General features: G+C 45.3%; 1 protein-coding gene across 4 annotated transcripts in view; it reads right to left on the reverse strand.

Annotated features, from left to right (window-relative positions):
* Window positions 1-18,555, reverse strand: part of DENND1A (DENN domain containing 1A) — a 486,624-nt gene that overhangs the window by 173,635 nt on the left and 294,434 nt on the right. For all 4 annotated transcript variants that reach the window (XM_045846504.1, XM_045846502.1, XM_045846503.1 and 1 more), the window contains exon 12: window positions 3,720-3,821. In XM_045846504.1, the coding sequence (XP_045702460.1) occupies window positions 3,720-3,821 (102 nt within the window). The remainder of the gene's footprint in view (window positions 1-3,719; window positions 3,822-18,555) is intronic.

An 18,555-nucleotide genomic window follows, 5' to 3' on the forward strand; every position in this document is an offset into this window, starting at 1 on the left:
GTCATCATTTGCATACATAATTCATTACCATTAACTACAATCGATAGAGCTCATAGGACATGTTTAACATGTGTTATATATATTGCATTTAATACTCACAACAATGTTTTAAGGAAATTAAAACATTCCTTTTATTTTTATCAATAAAAAATTCCTTTTATTGATACTTAAAAACCAAGATCTGGGTGCTAGGTATGCTCACTGCTTTTAGCCCCTCTCAATGGACAGAGCTAGAATGTATGTATCAAGAACGGTTTGTACGACATCAATGTAACCTGGCAGCCAAGGAGAGTGGACTGAGATGCACATGTGCGAACAATGACAACTTCACTGTACTAGTCAGTGGGGGTGACAGATGCCACTGAATGAGCACGTGTACTGTGTGGCCATTACATTCAAAATGACTAAGTGAATAGAGCAAGGAATCTGCATCAAATTTTGCGTTAAGCTTGAACATTCCTCTGCAGAAACTATTCAGATGATTCAGAAGGCTGCAGCCATGGGCAACTGGTGACTGGCAGCTTCATCACAACAATGTACCACTCATGCATCATGTCTTGTGCAGACCTTTTTTGAGAAACATCAAATCACCCAAGTGACTCAGCCCCCCTACAGCCCAGATCTGGCACTCTGTGACTTCTAGCTTTTCCCAAAACTGAAATCACCTTTGAAAAGGAGATTTCAGATTATCGATGAGATTCAGAAAAATAAGACAAGGCACCTGATGGTAATCGTGAGAACTGTGTAAGGTTTCAAAGTACCTGCTTTGAGGGGTAGTGAGGTGTCACTGTCCTATGTACAGTGTTTCTTGTATCTTGCATCTTCTCCAATAAATGTCTCTTTTTTACATTACATGGATGGATACTTTCTGGACACACCTCATAAATACAGGTCTCTCTGATTCCAAAGCCAATGAAAGGAACTTGTCTTTAATCTAGAGGTACTGGGAAGTCATAGAAGGCTCTTTGTCTTTAGAAATTTTTTAAAAATTATGTTCATTGATGAAATGGCTTTAAATTTGGTTAAATCTAGTTAAATACAGTTATAACTAAATTAGGGAAACATAGTTAAATTTATGTTTTAAAAAGGTAATTGGTGCACGAGGAAGAAGGGCTAGAGTCGCAAGAAGCAGTCCAGAGGCTGCTGGTAACGGTGCAGGAAAGAAAGAAGAGCTTGGACCAGGTGGCACTTAGGAGAGATGGAAAAGAGGCTCTGAGAAATGTCAAAGACACAGAGTCTGTCAGATGCAGTCTCTAAGTAGCTTTGGCAAAAGGAAAGATTGTGAGGTCAACCTATTGTGAGGTCAATCTGTGGATGTGCTGCTGGACTAAAAGTCCCTGGTCCTGTGGTAAATGCAGGGGACACAAGGATGGCAGGATATTATTTCTCCTCTCAAGGCTCAGAGCTCACAGAGCCTTAGAGAATGAAAACTATGAATTCCACCGAAACACATTAAGTACCTTATAGACTACATTCCCTCCCCATTACTCTCTTTGGAGTCTCTCGTGAGTCTAGGGACCCATGCTGGAAACCACTGCTGTAGAACATTTTCAACCTCACCACGAACCAACCTGCAAACGAAGAGGTGCTTTATGTCCAGGCTGAGGACTGCTAGGGAACTAACTGTTCTCTGACCCTGGCTATAGTTATTAGCAACAATTTTATTGAAAACAAATCCAGGTATCATTTATTGAACACTGACAACATGTGAGCACTGTGCCAAGCATCTGATGAACACTACTGTCATTTGTCACTGCAATCCTAACAATAGGCCTGGTACTTGTCTTTTTAAGATGGGAAACTGAGGCTTAGAGAGGGAAAATTATATGCCCAAGTGACTTTGGTTCTCTGAGGCCACTTCACTGATCATTTAAAAGGCATCTTGGAATGTGCCATCTTCGGGAAGCCTCCATCACCCTCCCTCAAATTTTGTCACCCCTGGGCCCTGCTGTGCCCAATTCCTACTTTTCCGGCCCCTACTCTGGCATACTGTGATATATGTGTAAGTTTCACATCAGCTTCCCCTACCAGAATATGCTCTTTGGGGGAGATGACTAGGTCTGCTTCATTTTTGCTGCTCAGTGCCCAGCATGGGGTCGGAGCACTGCAGAGGGGACCAGTCAGTCTGCTCTATAGTTTCTGAGCCACCATACTCACCCTGGGCTGTCCCAGGCCCCTGGCCATTCTTTGTACATGATATATTATACTTCCCACATTCACTCAGCAGTGGCAAGGTCCATACCTAAGGCACCCATGGCTTAAAGGGAGAGCTTTTTCACTGAGAAAGAATCGGGGAAACAATCCTTAGACCAAAAGAACCCAAATTATGCTCAGGAGACCCTAAGAGACCAACCACATACCCTGTTCTGACATGAGGAACAAACCTCACAGTGTCTGGTACTTTTATTTTTCCTACTTCTGATGGAGGCAGCCCCGGCTCTGGTGTTGTCCAACTGGGGTCCTGGGGTTCCAAGCTCCACTCTGCCCCAGCCAGCCGTGTGGTCTGTGGTTAGGCAAGTGCTCGCTGAGGCCCTTTCCCCCCTGTGGAAAGGAAAGGACACCTACGCCACAGGGGCCAAGATGCTAACTGAATGTGGCCCTGAGTACAGGAGGTGCCCAGAGAGGCAGGGGGCCGGTGACTCTGGAGTGACAGGGTAGGGTTCACTCCTTGGCTCCCACTCTGTCTAGTTCTGTGAGTAAAGTGGAAATAAGAAAAAGACCTTCCTCAGAGTGGTGTGAAGAGGAGATGAGAGGTCCATGATGAGCACTTAGTACGATCTTAGCATGCAGGGAGCCAGAGAATGGCAGCCATTGTTCAGTTACGCTACAGATGGAGCATCTTTACAGAGCACAAATGCCTCCCTCAACATTTCACAGAGAGCTAAGAGCAGGAGAGTACGAAAGCCTGTTGCAAGCCATTCATCAACAAACACCAATCTCTTCCACAGAGCTGACCTCGCAGTGCCAGCGGTACTTCTTGCAGTAATGGAGCAGCTGTGCCCATGGCTGGGACACAAACCCAGTGACACACACCCAGCCCTGTCCTGGCACCGTGCCCCTCTCAGTCTGCAAGCCGGGATAACTAGATCTTCTCACAGGCAGTCAGAGAGGTCAGACCGGGAACGTCAAAACTGTGCTTCCCACGGACCCCCAAGGACAATGGAGACACTGGGTGTACTCCAAATAGTCACCCACGAGGCAGCTCTGAGTAGCAACATGAGACAGGTGTGAGGTCAGATGTTACCCTGGCAAATGTGGCAGGCAGGACATTTTGCTAACTGGAGCCCACATTCTGTCTAGACCTGAGGTCATGAAGAAAGATTTAGGGCACATGGAGCCACATTCAGAGTCGTGTTTGATGATGTCCCAGGAAAAAAAATGGAGGACTGAAGTGCCCCAAATTGCTCACACTGAAAGTCCCCCCGGCCACCTCAGGGAACATGGCAGTGTGCTGGAGAGCAATGGCAGGACCCCCAGGCTCCCATAGGAAGGGGAGCTGTCTAGGCCCTGGGATCACTTCGCGGCCTTTCAGGTGAAAGTTATGAGAACAAAACATGACTATGAAAATGAACCACCTCCCAACTTTCTTCACTGAGACAAAGGTTCTAGGGAGAACAGAGAAACGAAGTGTGACCCTCGGCCACAGGAAAGCCACAGCCGCCCACCCGCTTCCCTTTCCCCATGGGGGTATGTCGTCCTCACGGCCACTTGTTACCCACCACGTCATTCGGGAGGCTCTGGAGGTCGTCGAAGGGGGTCTCCAGGGTGTTGGTGTCCACGTTAAGGATCACAACATCATCCAGGGCCATGTTTCGGACTTTCTGCAAATAAAAAAAATTCCAAAACAGAAAATCATTGAAGCACCACGAGGACACAGATCTTCCCCCAGCCTTCTCTGGGGGAGGGGAATAGGGAGAAACAGACATTTGACAATGGCTTACTCTGGGGAGGTGGCTCACATCTGTGAGAACACCACCTGTCACAATAACCCCGTGAGCTTGTATGGGCACCCCCAAGCTCCAGGAATGGGAAGGGTTTCACAAGGACTAAGTTAACACGCCCCAGGTCATGCAGCTAGGAAGAGAGATCTTTACATCCGATGTTATTTTTTTCCTTGTATTTTCCATTTTTCAAATAGAGGCTGAGATCTGAAGCTCTGGCTCCAGGTACTCTGATATACAGCCATGCCCTTATGTCACCCGCATTCAGTCCAAGCCCGCTCAGTTACCGAAGGCTACAAGCCCCTCCCTCTTTCGGCTCTTGTCGTCGTCGTTGGGTAAGGAATAGAGTGAATGGCCTAGTGTTCACATTTCCCTTAAACATTAAGGAGGAAGGTCACACTTTCAATTTGGTTCCAGTTTTCATAGGAACCCAGCTAGTGAGTCACAGCTCAGAGGCTGTGGCCACAAGCCATGGCTCTCCTGGTACAGGGAAAGGGAGACTCCTGTCTACCGGTACTCATGTTTGGCGAGAGGAGGAAGGCGTGAAGGTACGATATGGGAAAAAGAAGAGCTCACCATCTGGAAGCAACTCTCCACGGTCTAGAAGAACACAAGACAGTGTGTAGCCCGAGTTTTCCATTTCTATTCACGCTGTTTACCCACTGCTGGAATCCACCTCCATTTTCCTCCTGCCTACTCACCGCTCCTAATCTGTTCCAATCCTCTTACCCCATCACATATCTAAGCTCAATTTTTTTTTGAGTCTAGAACTCCAAACTATTGTCTTTATTTCCTTTTGCCCTGGTTAAACAGAAAGACCCTATAATTTGTTGTTTAAGTTGAGACACTTTTGGATGTAAGGGAGAACATGTTATGCCCAGGCAAAGGCACGAAATGGGACATAGGGTACATGCAAGGAAAGAATCATTTTCATTATTAGCCATTCTCTGAGCTACTACAGGTGACTATGTAAATGTGCATTGCCCTAGGATACCTGGCCAACCCAGTTGAGGCTGAAATCTGCCAACCCCTGTGTCTGCCAAGTGTTATCAGTCAGAAGTTGATGGTAGTAGGAGGGAGGAGACACTTTTCCTAGTTCACCCAAGAACACTGTGTTGGCTAGTGATGGAGCTGGACATCCCGATAGCTGTTCAAGCCTAAATTTGTGAATGGCCTGGAAATGGACAGCAGGGACTGCTGGTGCTTGCTTTCTGCTCTGCTCACCTTATGTCACTGAATTCTTAACCAGCTCTGCAAAGTGCATGTTGTTACCCTCACTCCATGTAACATGAGGAACATGAGGTGCAGAGAGGGGAGCTCAGGGGCAGAGGTAACACAGCAGCCCGCCGCCCCTCCTCATCAGCATAGCCCTTGTCAGTGAGCCCCGGGACCCTGGGCCTGCCGGGGTGTGGGCTCCTGTAGGGCTCACTGTTTGCCTCACCACTGCATAATAACTAGCACCCGGCAAAAGGATTTGGTATTTGGTAAGAGCTCATTAATATTGGTCTACATTTTTTGTCTCGAACCCCAGCCTCTAAGACAGAACTTAGTACCCGAATAAACATTTCCAGACTCCTCCCAGCAGGAGGGTGGAGCCATGCTGGTCAGAAACTCCCTAGGGGTGAAATAACACTTCGAGAGGGCAGAATCCTGGAACCCTTCCACTTAATGAGACCAGGAGCCTCAAACTTCTGCTACCGACTTCCCCAGGCCATGGGGGCCCAGGCCACAGACCTACCAATCAATTCATACAGTTTTACTAAGTGTTTACTCTGGGCTGAAACCCACAGAGGAGGGACAAGATTGCCTATTTAGAAGTGTATTCTCCCTCCACACTCCAACACATATTAACTGACCGCCTTCCTCACAGGGCGAAACGCTATGAGCAAGCAGCGCTGATAATGTTACACATCACCAGTGTTTCACACAGCACAGTCCCTTTTACGGATGAGAGCATTAAGACTCCTTAGCTGCTTCCCTTTGCAAACTGACAGGTTGAACACCTAGCAGCATGCTAGTGGGAAGTTATAAAAACAGCCTCAGTGACCACCTTTTCCACAAATATCACACTTCGGAGCTCATGCAGCACTTTCACAAAGTCTTTCATTTTCAGCAATGTAGCTCCAGATGAAGTAAAACCATTCCCATTTCAGAGGTGAGAAACTGAGGCTCAGAGAGCTGAAGTAGCTTTCTCAGGTTGTGTGGCTACTTCCTCTGGGAAACCGAGAGGATAACTGTGATGGCCCTCCTCACCCCACTTCCTCCCCAGGGGCTGCTGGGCACACAGTAGAACTTCTAAATAATAGCTATTAGTACTACTTTTACGATACATGCATCAGCCTCCACTAGTCTGAGAGCTGTGGAGACAATGGCCTAAGGGCAAAAGTCAATTGCTGGGTTTTCACATCAAAGATACCAACACCAGAAACAATCAGAGAAGGGGCAAGGAGGGCTGAGCCACTGCTCAGCTGGAGAGGCCCGAAGAGGCCCGAAGGTGAGGGCCTTGGCACCCCAGAATCATCCATGTATGGTTTTTGCCTCTTCTGACCTTCCAAAGAGCTCCAAATATTTCAAGGCAAGGGGGCAGGGGCCCGGTCGCTGGAGAGAGGCCGCAGGGGCTGAAAGGCCCAGCGAGTGGCATGTTGGCTGTGCACCAGACTGGAGTCGTTTCTGTGTTCCCGGCGGGGCCCCAGCAGCACAGACCAGCCCTGTGGGCTCTCCATGGTGGGGCTGGAACAGGCTTTTGATTTCTTCCCACTCCTGCCTGGAGGGCTTGCCAGTTAAGCTGTGTGGAGTGTTTACTTTTTCAACAATGGCGGAGGGCTGAAGAAGAGGCAAAAACCTGGCCCTTTTTTCTGGCTGAGTAGGCCAGGGTCCCCTTAGTAACCAAAATGCCCAAGCACCAGGCTCCAGGCAGGAGCTGGGTCGGCACAGTTTCCTTTTGTAGGACAATGCTGCCCTCTCGGTGGCAAGGCCTCTTACGAAGGGGCTGCTGGCATGGACCCCAGGGCCTTTCTGAAGCTCAGTGTTCCCAAGGAAAGAATTGGAGGCCAGCTCGGCCGGATAGTGCCTTATCCCTGAAAGCCTCATGGAAACAAGGGGAATGAAAAAGGCACAAACAAAAAACACACTAAACCTCAAGCTGGGGGTGGGAGAGAGGGCTGCTGGTAGTGAAGGCAGCTGGACCCCTACTGGGTGCCAGTCCTTTAATCCTATCCACGTCAGGAGGGAGATTCTGTCATCTCCAGGGTCATGGCAAGGAAACGAGGCTCACAGCGGTCAAATGAACTGCCCAAATCACACAGCTAGTGAGTGGCTGAGCTGAGTTTTGAACCTAGTCTGATTTGAAAGCCTAACTCTGAAGATGTCCCCAGACCAATGCTCAGACTTCAGGACAAGTACCTACAGAGGCAGGACATGCAGTTATTCTAACACACTCAGGACCTGCTTTCTCTTGCCTTTTGTATCATAAAAATGACATACGTCTACTGTAAAAAAAATGGGAAAAACACAAGGGTTCAAAGAAGAATAAACCCTCATTTGTCCATTTGGAGATAATATTTTGGTATGTTCCCTTCCACATTCTTCTGCCCCAATCCCTACTTCCACATTCTTCTGCCCCAATCCCTAGTTGAAAAATTCTTAATGGTTCTTTCTGATTCTCATATTTATTACCATATAAGCAATGCTCCACTTCATCAAAACCTTTGTAAAGATCATTACTAATTGTTACAAAATGTTTCACCTCATGGAAACAAACCCATTGTCCAAGTCCCTTTTGTTGGCTATTATATCCAGTTGTTAAGAAATTATTACATGTACTATTGTCATGAAATGTGTAGGCACAAAGCCTTGTGCTTTAGGATGGATTCCTGGAAGTGGAATTTACTTTCCACTTCTTAAAAAGTGTCCCTCTCAAATTCGACTTTGAAAAAGATAGCTTTACTTCCAATTATTTTAAAGTCATTTTATCCACAGCTTGTGTTTCCTACTCGAAGTGAAGAAAAATCAGCAAAGACACGAGCAGATGTCAAAATAGTCCTCCAAAAACCCTACCCAATTAAAACACTGACTAGTACCGCAGCACACCGAGACGGCTCCCCAGTAGCTTGTCCCACGAACACATTCCCTCTCTTTTTAGTTACAACATATGCCAAAGCTCCTGCCAGCTGCAAACCCTCCCCTCACCAGACTCTATAGGATTTTTTCTCAGAAAGAAAGAAAAAAAAATACTGACACACACACTGGCTTTCCAAATGGCATTTCTTGCACAGAGAAATACACAAAAATGGCATCTTCCCACAAATATTGCTTAATCAAAAATGTCTTTCCCTTTATGCTTTGTCACAAACAGACTTAACATGGCCCCTGCCTTTCAGGACAGGGAAGGGAAAAATCACAGTGTGGCAGGTGGCAAGGCAGCGGAGAGGAATAAGGGACTGCCCTTCACCTCGTGGGTTGCCTGAGGCAATTCATCCAACCTCCTAAATCCCTTGGGTTTTCATCTGTAATGGGCGATCCTGACAGTGCCCACCTCACAGAGTTGTATGTGAGGGGGTCTGCGTGGTTCCCAGGACATCCATAAAGGGCATTCGACCAAGAGTGGCTCTCTTGACTGTCTGTCTCCTCTCCAGAGTCCCCAAGACCTCAGCCAAGCCTGGCTAACTCCACTCCGGAAGGCCAGAGGTAGCAGGAAGTCTGCCTGTCCCTGTGCTCCCCTGTGGTTATTCCCACAATCAGAACAAAAAGTCAGTCCAGAGTTATTTATACAGGTATACAATTCCTCCCCTCACCCGTGGGCTTCTTGGGTCATGAGACAGATCTCTGTACTCTCAGCTCCTACCCCCAGTTAGGCAATTCTTGAGTGAGTGAATGAATGAATGAGTGAATGAATGAGAGGCAGTACAGCCAACAGGTGAAGAGCATGTGATCGGGAAGCCGGTCTGTCTTGAGTTCTAATCCAGGTACTCTACTCACTAGCTGTGTAAACGTGGGCATTTCACTTAGTCTCTCTATGCGTCAGTATCCTCCTCTAAACTCTGGGGATGGTAAGTGCCCACATCTCATTGGCTTGTTATAAAGATTAAATGGGTTAACCTTTTTAAGGTACTTAGAGTGATGTCTAGTACATGAGCAGCTTAAGATAAGCATTTGTTAAATAAAAAGGAACAGTCATTTGAGGGTGATGGTAATGTTCTACATCTTCACTGTGGTGACAATAGTTTCATGAATGTTCAAAACTGTCAAAATTCATTGGATCGGACACTTTAAATGGATTATTTGTTGTACATAAATTACACCCCAATGAAGCTGATGAACACATTAGTACTATGTCCAGAACAGAGAATGAAATCATAATAGACTACAGAAGACAACAATGCATGAATGGTGGTGAATGAAAGCTACCCCACAAGATACTTCTCCCTAGGCCATCACCAATGTACGTTCTGATTTGCAGGTGAGTTTGGCTCCCTGCCTGCCTCCTTTGTTTTCTGTGTAGCCCAGGATTTTAAAAAAACTTTGTTTTCCACTTAACGTCCTCTTAGAATAAACATAAAAATCCAATGCCCCTACAAATTCAGATATACTTTCCTATACAAAAGTGGAGTGCATTTGAGAATCATTCTACTGTAGCTCAGATGGCTTTATTGAACTTTGCTTTCTAAAGCTGGCGTATGGAAACAATGGGTTTTCAATCTAATATATAAAATATCAACAGCACTTGTTCAAACCACACCAGCCCTTCCCCCAGATCAGGGGTGATCCAGGGAGAAGACTGGGCAGTGAGTGACAAAAGGTAGGACTTGAAACCATGTCTTAAAATGAAGAGCAACGGTTTGCACTGGTAATGTAATCCAGGGGATCCCGAGGGTTGTCAGGGGCATGTGCTGCTCCCCAGCTGAGGGAGCTGAGGGCTGGGGTGGAGGAAACCAGCTGGTCTGGGGCCTGCAGGAGCAGGGCCCAGCTTCCCCACTGCCCCCCTAGCTGAGCACTGGGCTCTCTGTCTGGGATGGAGGTTGTAGGTCAGTGAGGTGGCACACATGGGGTAAATGGGCCAGCATGCAGTGAGTCTCCTCTGCTGTCGTTCCAACAGGGCCATCGTCAGCTCAGGCCATGTCTCATTTGTCCCTGCATCTCTAGTGCCCAGCACCGTGCTTGCACAAGAAAAGCGCTCACTAATTGGAGAAGGAATGAAATACTGTGCCTGGATCCACTCTGCAGGGACACAGGCCTGGCAGCAGATGTCAATGCAAGCACAAATGGACAATGTAAGCCCAGCGTAAGCAAATTGGAGTTTGCTCAAGGAAGAGCGATGGGAATAACAATAATGATGGCAATGATAACAATCATGTAAAATTACCATGATTAATTAGCGCAGAATTAATTCACAGTTGACAGAGAAAGCAAGATAGGAGTTAATATGGAGGTTAAGAAGACTGTGGGTTCTGGAATCAGACAGCCAGATCCAAGCCTTGCCTCTGCTACTGTGTTACCTCCGGGAAGTTCCTTACTGCTGACCCTCAGTTTTCTTATCTATAAAATGGGGATAATATGACCTACTGAACAGCTGTGTTGTGAGGGTTGGAACAGTTTGTGTAAGGGGTGTCCAACCTTCTGGTGTCTCTGGGCCACACATTAAATACACAAACATAAATGAAAACTGATGAACAAAGAAAGGTTTTAAGTAAATTTACGATTTTGTGTTGGGCCACATTCACAGCCACCTTGGGCCACATGTGGCCTGTGGGCCATGGGCTGGACACCCCTGTGTGATTGTGAAGACTTTAACACAGTGCCTGATCGCAGTGAGTGCGCAGTGAATGGAGAGGCTGTGAAAAGTGGGCCTCTATCCTTGCGATTTGAAAGCTGTATCAATAAATGGAGTAGAGTTCCAAGACTCTAAGAATTTAAACACCTGATTTTCAGACCAAAGGGTACTTTAAACGACTACCAACCTACTGTTCTTTTCCTGGTTGTCTCAGAAGTGTGAGCACAGTCCTGGAGCCAGACTACCACTCTCCGGATTCCAACCCTGCCAGTTACAACCGTGCTACTTTGGGCAAACCTTTTAACCTCCCAGTGCCCATGTCCTCATCCGTACGAGGTTAAATCGTACCGACACCCAGGACAATGGTTACCCTTGGGGCTGGAGGAGGAATGACTGTAGGAGGGCAAGAGGGGCTTCTGGGGGCTGGTAATTTGTTTCTTATCTGGTGGTGTTTACATGGGTGTGCCTCCCTTGTAAAAACTCATCTTGCTGTACACTTAGGATGAGTGTGCTTTTCCCTCTAAATCTCATACTTCAGTAAAATGTTTACCAAAAGTAATACAAACATCACCAGATTGTTACAGTGGTTAGATGAGTTAATATATATATATGTAGTACTTAGAACAGTGTGTAGTATATAATAAGCACTGGATATTACTATTATTATGAAAAACCAAACAGCAATAATTTCCATTAATAAAAAGGATTCAATCTGTGTTACGTTCACTGTCAGAAAATTTGTTTGCTAAAGTAAACACCTCCAAAACACAATGGCTTCTCTGACTTGTCCTGTCCCGTCTCCAGTGAGGAGCAAAGCAGCAACAGCCTTGGGTACCTGCTGAGAGATGCCTGCAGTATGGAGTCCGTTTGGTTTGGGAGAGCAGCAGAAACGTGAATCAGATGGATTGGGCTTTGGATTTTATCTTGTTTAATTCCTTCTCAGGACCCAGGGCAGGATATTTAAACCTAAGAGAACCTCAGTTTCTTCATCTATAAAATGGGGCTATATCCACATACTACATACACTTTTAAGAGAATTAAGTAAAAAGAAAAAATAGACATATTTATGTTGCACCTACATGGCCATGTTCCCATGTGCCCGAGATGCTGGCCTTGACCACAGGCAGGCCTTCTCCCTGCTGGAGTGACCCCTGAGGCTGGAAGTGCAGTCTCCTCTCCCATGGCCAAGCGAGCACCTGAGGCAGCATCTCTGAGACCAGACCACCAATCCAAGCGCAGGGGTCCCGACTGACGTCCTGCAAGGGCACTTTGTTTCAGGAGGACACAACCTCCTCTTGAGTCTGAGGGTTATCACACCCACAACATGCTTTGCTTTGGCTCAAAGAAAGTCCAGGGCTCATCCCTCTATGACAGAGGCACAACTGATAAGGCTCCTGATGCTATATTTTGTTCCCCTTAAGTCTGGCTTCTCAGGGTTTTTTTTTTTCTCCCCCAATTTACAAAGGCATACATGGTTAAAGCCTAAACCAAAAATTACATCATAATAGTTTGTTAATCCAAACTTGATCCTCAACAACTGACTGTTGCTGGGCTTCATGCAGCCACCTCTTAGGTTAACTACACTCCTGGTTATGTAAGGCTGAGTCACAGCTGACTCTACAGGGGCCTGTGCAGGCCAGGATGGCAATATCCGCTCTGTGTCCATCCTCTTACTGACTTCACAGCAACACAAGGAGAGCCATAGGCTGATGTGTTCCTCCCACGGCTCAACCCTTCACATGGACCACTGAATGCAATGCTCACAACACCCCTGTGCAGAGACAAGGAGACTGAGGGTCAACAGGTGAAGTTACTTGTCCAAAGTCCTCTGGAGTAGAAGCAGTAGAACTGATCACCGAACCCAGCTGAACACAAACACCTTTGTACTACCCAACTCATCTTATTAATTGCTCTGATACATTGTTTCAATCAACAAAGATATTGAGCAACTGTAATTTATTAGGTATTTGTTGGGCAAGTACCAGAGGAATAGAGTCCTTAAGTAGCTCGGTGATTGGTCTAGGCTTCATTAAAGTTGCCAGGGGAGAGGGTTTCCTACAGAATATTACACCCATTTGATGGAATGGGCTAAAAGGACTAAACAGCTTGCCCATGTTCACACAACTGCTGTCTGTCAGAAGAGGGATCTGAATCTGGGTTCTGTGTGCCACTGTTCTTTCCACGGCACAGCACATGTAAAGTGTGCTCAAATGCACGCGCATATACATGAGCAGAGAACAAAGAACAGCATGGGGAGCTGGTGGCCTCCTAAGAGGAAAGGAAAGAGAAATCAGAGGGAAAGTGGAAAGGGCAGGAAGAGGAAAGGCAAACAGTCAGGGATTCTAAACCCTTTATTCCCTCCTGAAATCTTGGATACACACAGAGAAAAGAGTGACATTTTCTTTCCCTTCCTCAGGCCCCAAAGGTCACTGAGCTGCCAAGCAGTTGATAAACGTAGTGGTTTTTCTTTGGAGCCAGGAGTCACTGATTTGCTCCTTCCTGCTCCGCAAAATTAAAAATCCAAGCCCGACAGTTCAGAGGACCCCTGAAAACACTGCTGGAATTTCCCAGCGTGCTTTAAACAGAAACAGAAGCTTGGCAGGGGAGGGAAGTGCTGTAAGCACCTCTCGGGTCAGGCCAAACCCACTCCTCACAAGGTAATAAGCACTGACTTTCATGAACAAATCCAGAGATTTCCAACCCAGGTCAGCAAAGGGGCCATTTCTCCATTTCTGGCCATCCGCCCACTGGACATTCATTCATTCATTCATTCACTGATGCATTCACTCATTTGATTAGTCATGCATCAGTCAGTCATTCATGTCAACTTTATGTATGTAGGGTCTTAAGGACTGAGAGATGACTAAAACATGATTTCTAAACCCAAGGGGCTCCCAGCCTACTTGTGGGAGGGCGTGGACAGGGAGTGGTGGGATAAATTATAACCAATAACCCTAAGAAAAGGCACAAAGAGATGTAGAAGGGACTCCCTGGTGGAACATCTCCTTTCACACACAGCTTGCCTGATTCCCTCCCCTGGCATGTCCTGGAGCCAGGGTCAGGAAGTCCCCGAGGCTGGTGTCCTGGCTCACTCACTCACCAGCTAGGCACTTTAGGCAAGGCACTTCACCTCCTGTAGCATCAATTTCCTTCTCTGTGAGATGGGTGTCAGGGTCCTACCCTTCAGGATGGTTGAGAAGATGAAAGGAGAAGCTGGAGGGCCTGTGTTTCATAGAGCACCAGCCATAAGGCAGAAGCTTGGTGAGCGCCGGCTGGTTTCCTTCCAAGAGCTTGATTTTGCCAGCTCTGCTGGGGGCTCACTCTCCAAGTCCAGCCTAGCATGACCCTACTGTCCAGCCTGCCCTCCTCTCTGCCCTCAGAATGGAGGGGTAAGTCCATGGACACCTCTGACTCTCCTGGTGTTTTGCCTTAAACTAAAGTGCCCTCCCCACAGCAGAAGAGTCTGTTTTCTCATGGGTAAAGAGAGAATGAGAAGGTGTCAACCCCTTTTACCACTGCCACAAAATACAAACGAGAGACGAGGTGGCAGAGCACGTGGTAAGCTGTGAAGATGGTCCGGGCATAAAGCACCATGATTATCTCCAGCCTGCAAGACCCAGCTCTTCTATAAAGCCTTCCTGACTACTTGTCTCTGGTCCTAAGCCAAGTACACTTGGGCCCTCAATTAAAACTTGTTTCCTGGTGTTTCTCATGGTTTCATGTGCACCTGTCACTTTTCCCTTAAAATAACGGTTTTAACCTTAAGATATTCACCACCATAAAGTACTGCATCTATAAAGTACTGCAGAATTTTAAATACTAAATTTTTAAATATATTATTTTATCTGATCCTCAAAGCAACCTCATAGAATAAGTATTATTATTCCCATTCTACAGAAGAGAAAACTGAAGCTCCTCCCTCAAGCCCTAAAGTAGTAACAGAGCTAGGATTTGAGCTTGGTATGCTGGGCCCCAAAGCCTGGCCCCTTTGTCCCATCTGTGCAGCCCCCTCCATTTTCCTGGCTTAGCAAACACTGAAGACACCGACTAGGTCACATATTTCTCTTGTAACCTCCATGGATAGACTTATCATAGGCTAGATAACCCAATAGCAAGCAGTCCCTAAAAGACGGTATTAGCTTCCTTTGTAACACAAAAACACTTCACACAGCAAAATAATTGAGTTTGAATTCCAGTCCTGTTAATTGTTAGCTGTGTGACTTTGGACAAGTTACTTAACCTCTCTGTGTCCATATTTCTACATCTGTACAATAGGGCCACCGATATGAGAACACGGACTTGTAGTGAAAATTAAATAATGAGTGTAATGCACCTGGCAGTGTTTCAATAACAGTATCCACCTGATTTGAAACGATGAAACTTGAGTTTAAGAGTTTCATTGGGACATAAGGAGATGTTGATTCCCTAGTTCCAAAATGGTTTGGGGTCACCTTCTCATGAAATAGGGCCTCATTCTTCCCACATAACTGCCACTTGCCATCATTCATTCATCACTAGGCACAGAAAACCCGGACTCCCATCTCCACCTGCCTTTTATTTGAAATGTCAATTTTTAAAGAGTGGAGAGGTTGGAAACCCAATTTAACAAGCACACTGAAACATTGTTTATTGCCCCCATAAACATGGCTTAGTGAGAATTACGGACTTAATCAGAGTGAACTTATCTCCCGGTGAAAAGGAACACTTTAAATTTCAGAAATGGCACCTTTACTGTGAAAATCTCTTAACTTTTCAAACAAACTACAGGGGGTCTTAACCATATGGGCAGTAAAGGGGTAGCTATTACTGTGATTTGTCTTGCCCAAGAGCCAAGGAGTCCTAAAGATCCATAACAACTTTAAGATCTAGAAAAAATATTTGGAAAGCCATGTTCAGGAGACATGTCTCTAAAAACACCCGAAAGGTCTGCTGAGCGGGAAGTAATGTCTGTCCAGTTGCTAAGGGCTGCCCAAAAGAAAGGCCCCCAGAGTCATTAGAACAGGGGCTATTTCCTAAGCAGCAGCGTTGGGAAAGCATGGCCCTCCTCCTGTGCATAAGATGAAGCATTTAGCAATAGGTCATATCTGGTGACCTGCTTTACAGAAAAGAGGTGCCACCTAAATCCCAAAGGCTGCTAAATGGTGAGTGATTTTTTTCTCTTTAAACAAATTATTCCAGAGGATGAGGTCTTGTGAACCCCAACTTCCCAATCTGCAGCTTCATTAGGGCAGCTCTGACCATTCCAGGAAAGGTTTTCATAAAGACATCCCATTTTGTAGAGACTGTATCAGCCTGGATGCCAGAGGCAGGAAAGGCAACAGATATAAAATTTTATTATTTCAATGCCCCAGTAGCAGCCAGGAGGACTTAATGAAATCACCAAGATTTACAATCTGAAATAGCTATTGCACAGACAGATATGATTAAGGGAGCTGCGCCCTCTGACCTTTCAACCCTTTGATCCTCACACAGCAGGTGGCCTGGAGCCCCCTCCTGGGCATCTTCCCTCTCTTCCAGCACTGCTGAACCTTGATGTGCAATAAGCCTGACCCTACACAGGTGACTCTCATGCTGCTTATCGCCAGCAGCTGCTGCTAATGGAACAGCCAAAATCCTTGGCCTCACAGTTCTACCCCGGAGGTGGGGGGAGAGGAATCGGCTCTGTCGTGTCCAAATGGTGCTAAAATGACGTTCAGTAATTCAGCCCAAAGTCCACTTGTTTGGCAATGCTTAACGATGTCATTACCAAAAACTGTCCTAGAAATGGAACTCTGTCTCCTCCGATTTATACTTTGAGTTAGAAAAAAGAATCACCTTTTAAAAGATAAATCACAAATCTCAAAAAAAAAAAAAAATCAACCTCGAAGTCCCAACTGCATCTCTCAGAACTTCCCTAAAACCATGTGCAGCAAATTTATACCAATGAAAATCAAAACAATTTTTGGAAACCTAAAATTGACTGTTTTCAGTTCCATGAAATTTCATTTAAAAAAGCCCATATGCCAAAATGTCCAAATTCTCTTATTTTTAAAAATTGGGATGACTTCCAAAATCATAGCTATCTTTTTCTTCCTTTTTTTTTCCTTCTAAGCTAAGGATGGGTAGTGCGCATATGTACTTATCAAGCTTCATAATTTAACCCATTCGGCCAGCATAAAATAGTTGCAATCAAATGCTAAAGAGGCAGGATATATTTGTCATCACTGGATCTTTCAAACCTACTGGTGCCAAGGTGTAACATGTTCTGTGTGGTTCAAGACATGCCCCGGAGTCTCGGCAGCTCCAGTCTGAAAGCTTTCAGGGTTCCCCCCAACCAGATATTTGGGTTTATAGAGGAAAAAATTTTAGGCAGGACACATAAACCTGTGGAATGTTGATAACTTCCAACCACAAAAGAGAACTTTAGTGTCTCTGTTCATCATACGTAGGAAAAACCCTGAGCCAATGCCTTTGATTCCAAACAAATACAATATGGTGTCCCTCTCTCTCCCTGGTCATTAATGTCTGAATTCAATGGGCAAAGAAAAAAACTCACTTCTTTGGTAGCCTAAGTGGCATATATCTTAAATATTCAACTTTAAATTCATTTTGAAATCAGCTGAGAAGGGAACAATACGTAAGGAAAGGCTTATAGACTTCAGTTTTAGTCACATGTTTCCCCAGGGAGGTTTAAGTTTAGTACAGACAGCAGTTTATGGCGAAATCAGTTTTGTAGGAGAAAAAGGTATGGTTACTACACAGAGTTTGACTTCTTTGTGTAAAATTATTATTAAGCTAGCTTCTTCAAAGATAACTATTGGAAATACTTTATTAATAATAATATCTACTGTTAAGTGACAGCCTACTAATGTGCATGGAACTTTAGTCCTATTGTTTTGAACCGTTATCACTCTAAGGCACCTGTCCCCACTCTGCAGATGGGAATGTTAAGGCACACACACACACAAGCTCAGTGACTTTCCAAAGTTGCACACAGACAAATGATGAAGCTGGGATTCAAACTAAGGCTCAATGCCTGTTGCCAAAACCCATGGTCCATCCCCATTTTTCCCAACAAAAGCAAACAAAAATCAAACAAAAAGACCCAAAACAATAATGCAAGACCCATGCAATAATCTGTGCAGAAAGTGCTGGTTTTCAGCTTGCTTACACATTGCCGTGGCTCATTTAAAGGCCTTCTGAATCAATTATTTTAGGTCATTAAGAGGAAGTTTAATTTGGTTGACAAACACCCCTACTGTGGTGACCTCACATATCAACAACAAATGCCTGATGGTCACAAACTCGTACCATGAGTCTACTGAGCATGGTGTTAAACAAAACCACATGTGCCCAGATTCCAAGTGGGATTTGACTAGGCCAAGGGTACCGCTCTTCAATCATCACGCTGCTGGCTTCTGAGCTCACACAAGCCCCACCCCTAATCACTTGCAAGGAGTTTATGAAAAGAAGTCACTAGTCCTATGTGGCTATGCTCAGTTAAAAGTGCCTTTAAGCTAATGTCAATTTATAAAAAGTTACTCATTAAAAAAATACAAAAAGAGGCTGAAAAAGAGGGCAGAGCCAATCCTAAGCAGATGTCTTTTAGCTTGTTTTAAAGAAAAATGATCAGTTCTACATCCATATAATATAGATACACGCACATAGTAGTCCTCCCTGCTTTCCACAGTTTCAGCTACCTGTAGTCCGTCATGGTCCAAGAATCTTGTGAAAAATTCTGGATATTTTGAGAGAGAGAAAGGGACCACATTCACAATTTTTATTACAGTATAGTTATAATTATTTTATTTTGTATTAGTTATTATTAATCTCTTACTGTGCTTAATTTATAAATTAAACTTCATC

The sequence above is a fragment of the Phyllostomus hastatus genome, unplaced genomic scaffold (genome assembly GCF_019186645.2).
Source record: "Phyllostomus hastatus isolate PE091 unplaced genomic scaffold, TTU_PhHast_1.1 phas_contig_495, whole genome shotgun sequence".
Lineage (NCBI taxonomy): Eukaryota > Metazoa > Chordata > Mammalia > Chiroptera > Phyllostomidae > Phyllostomus > Phyllostomus hastatus.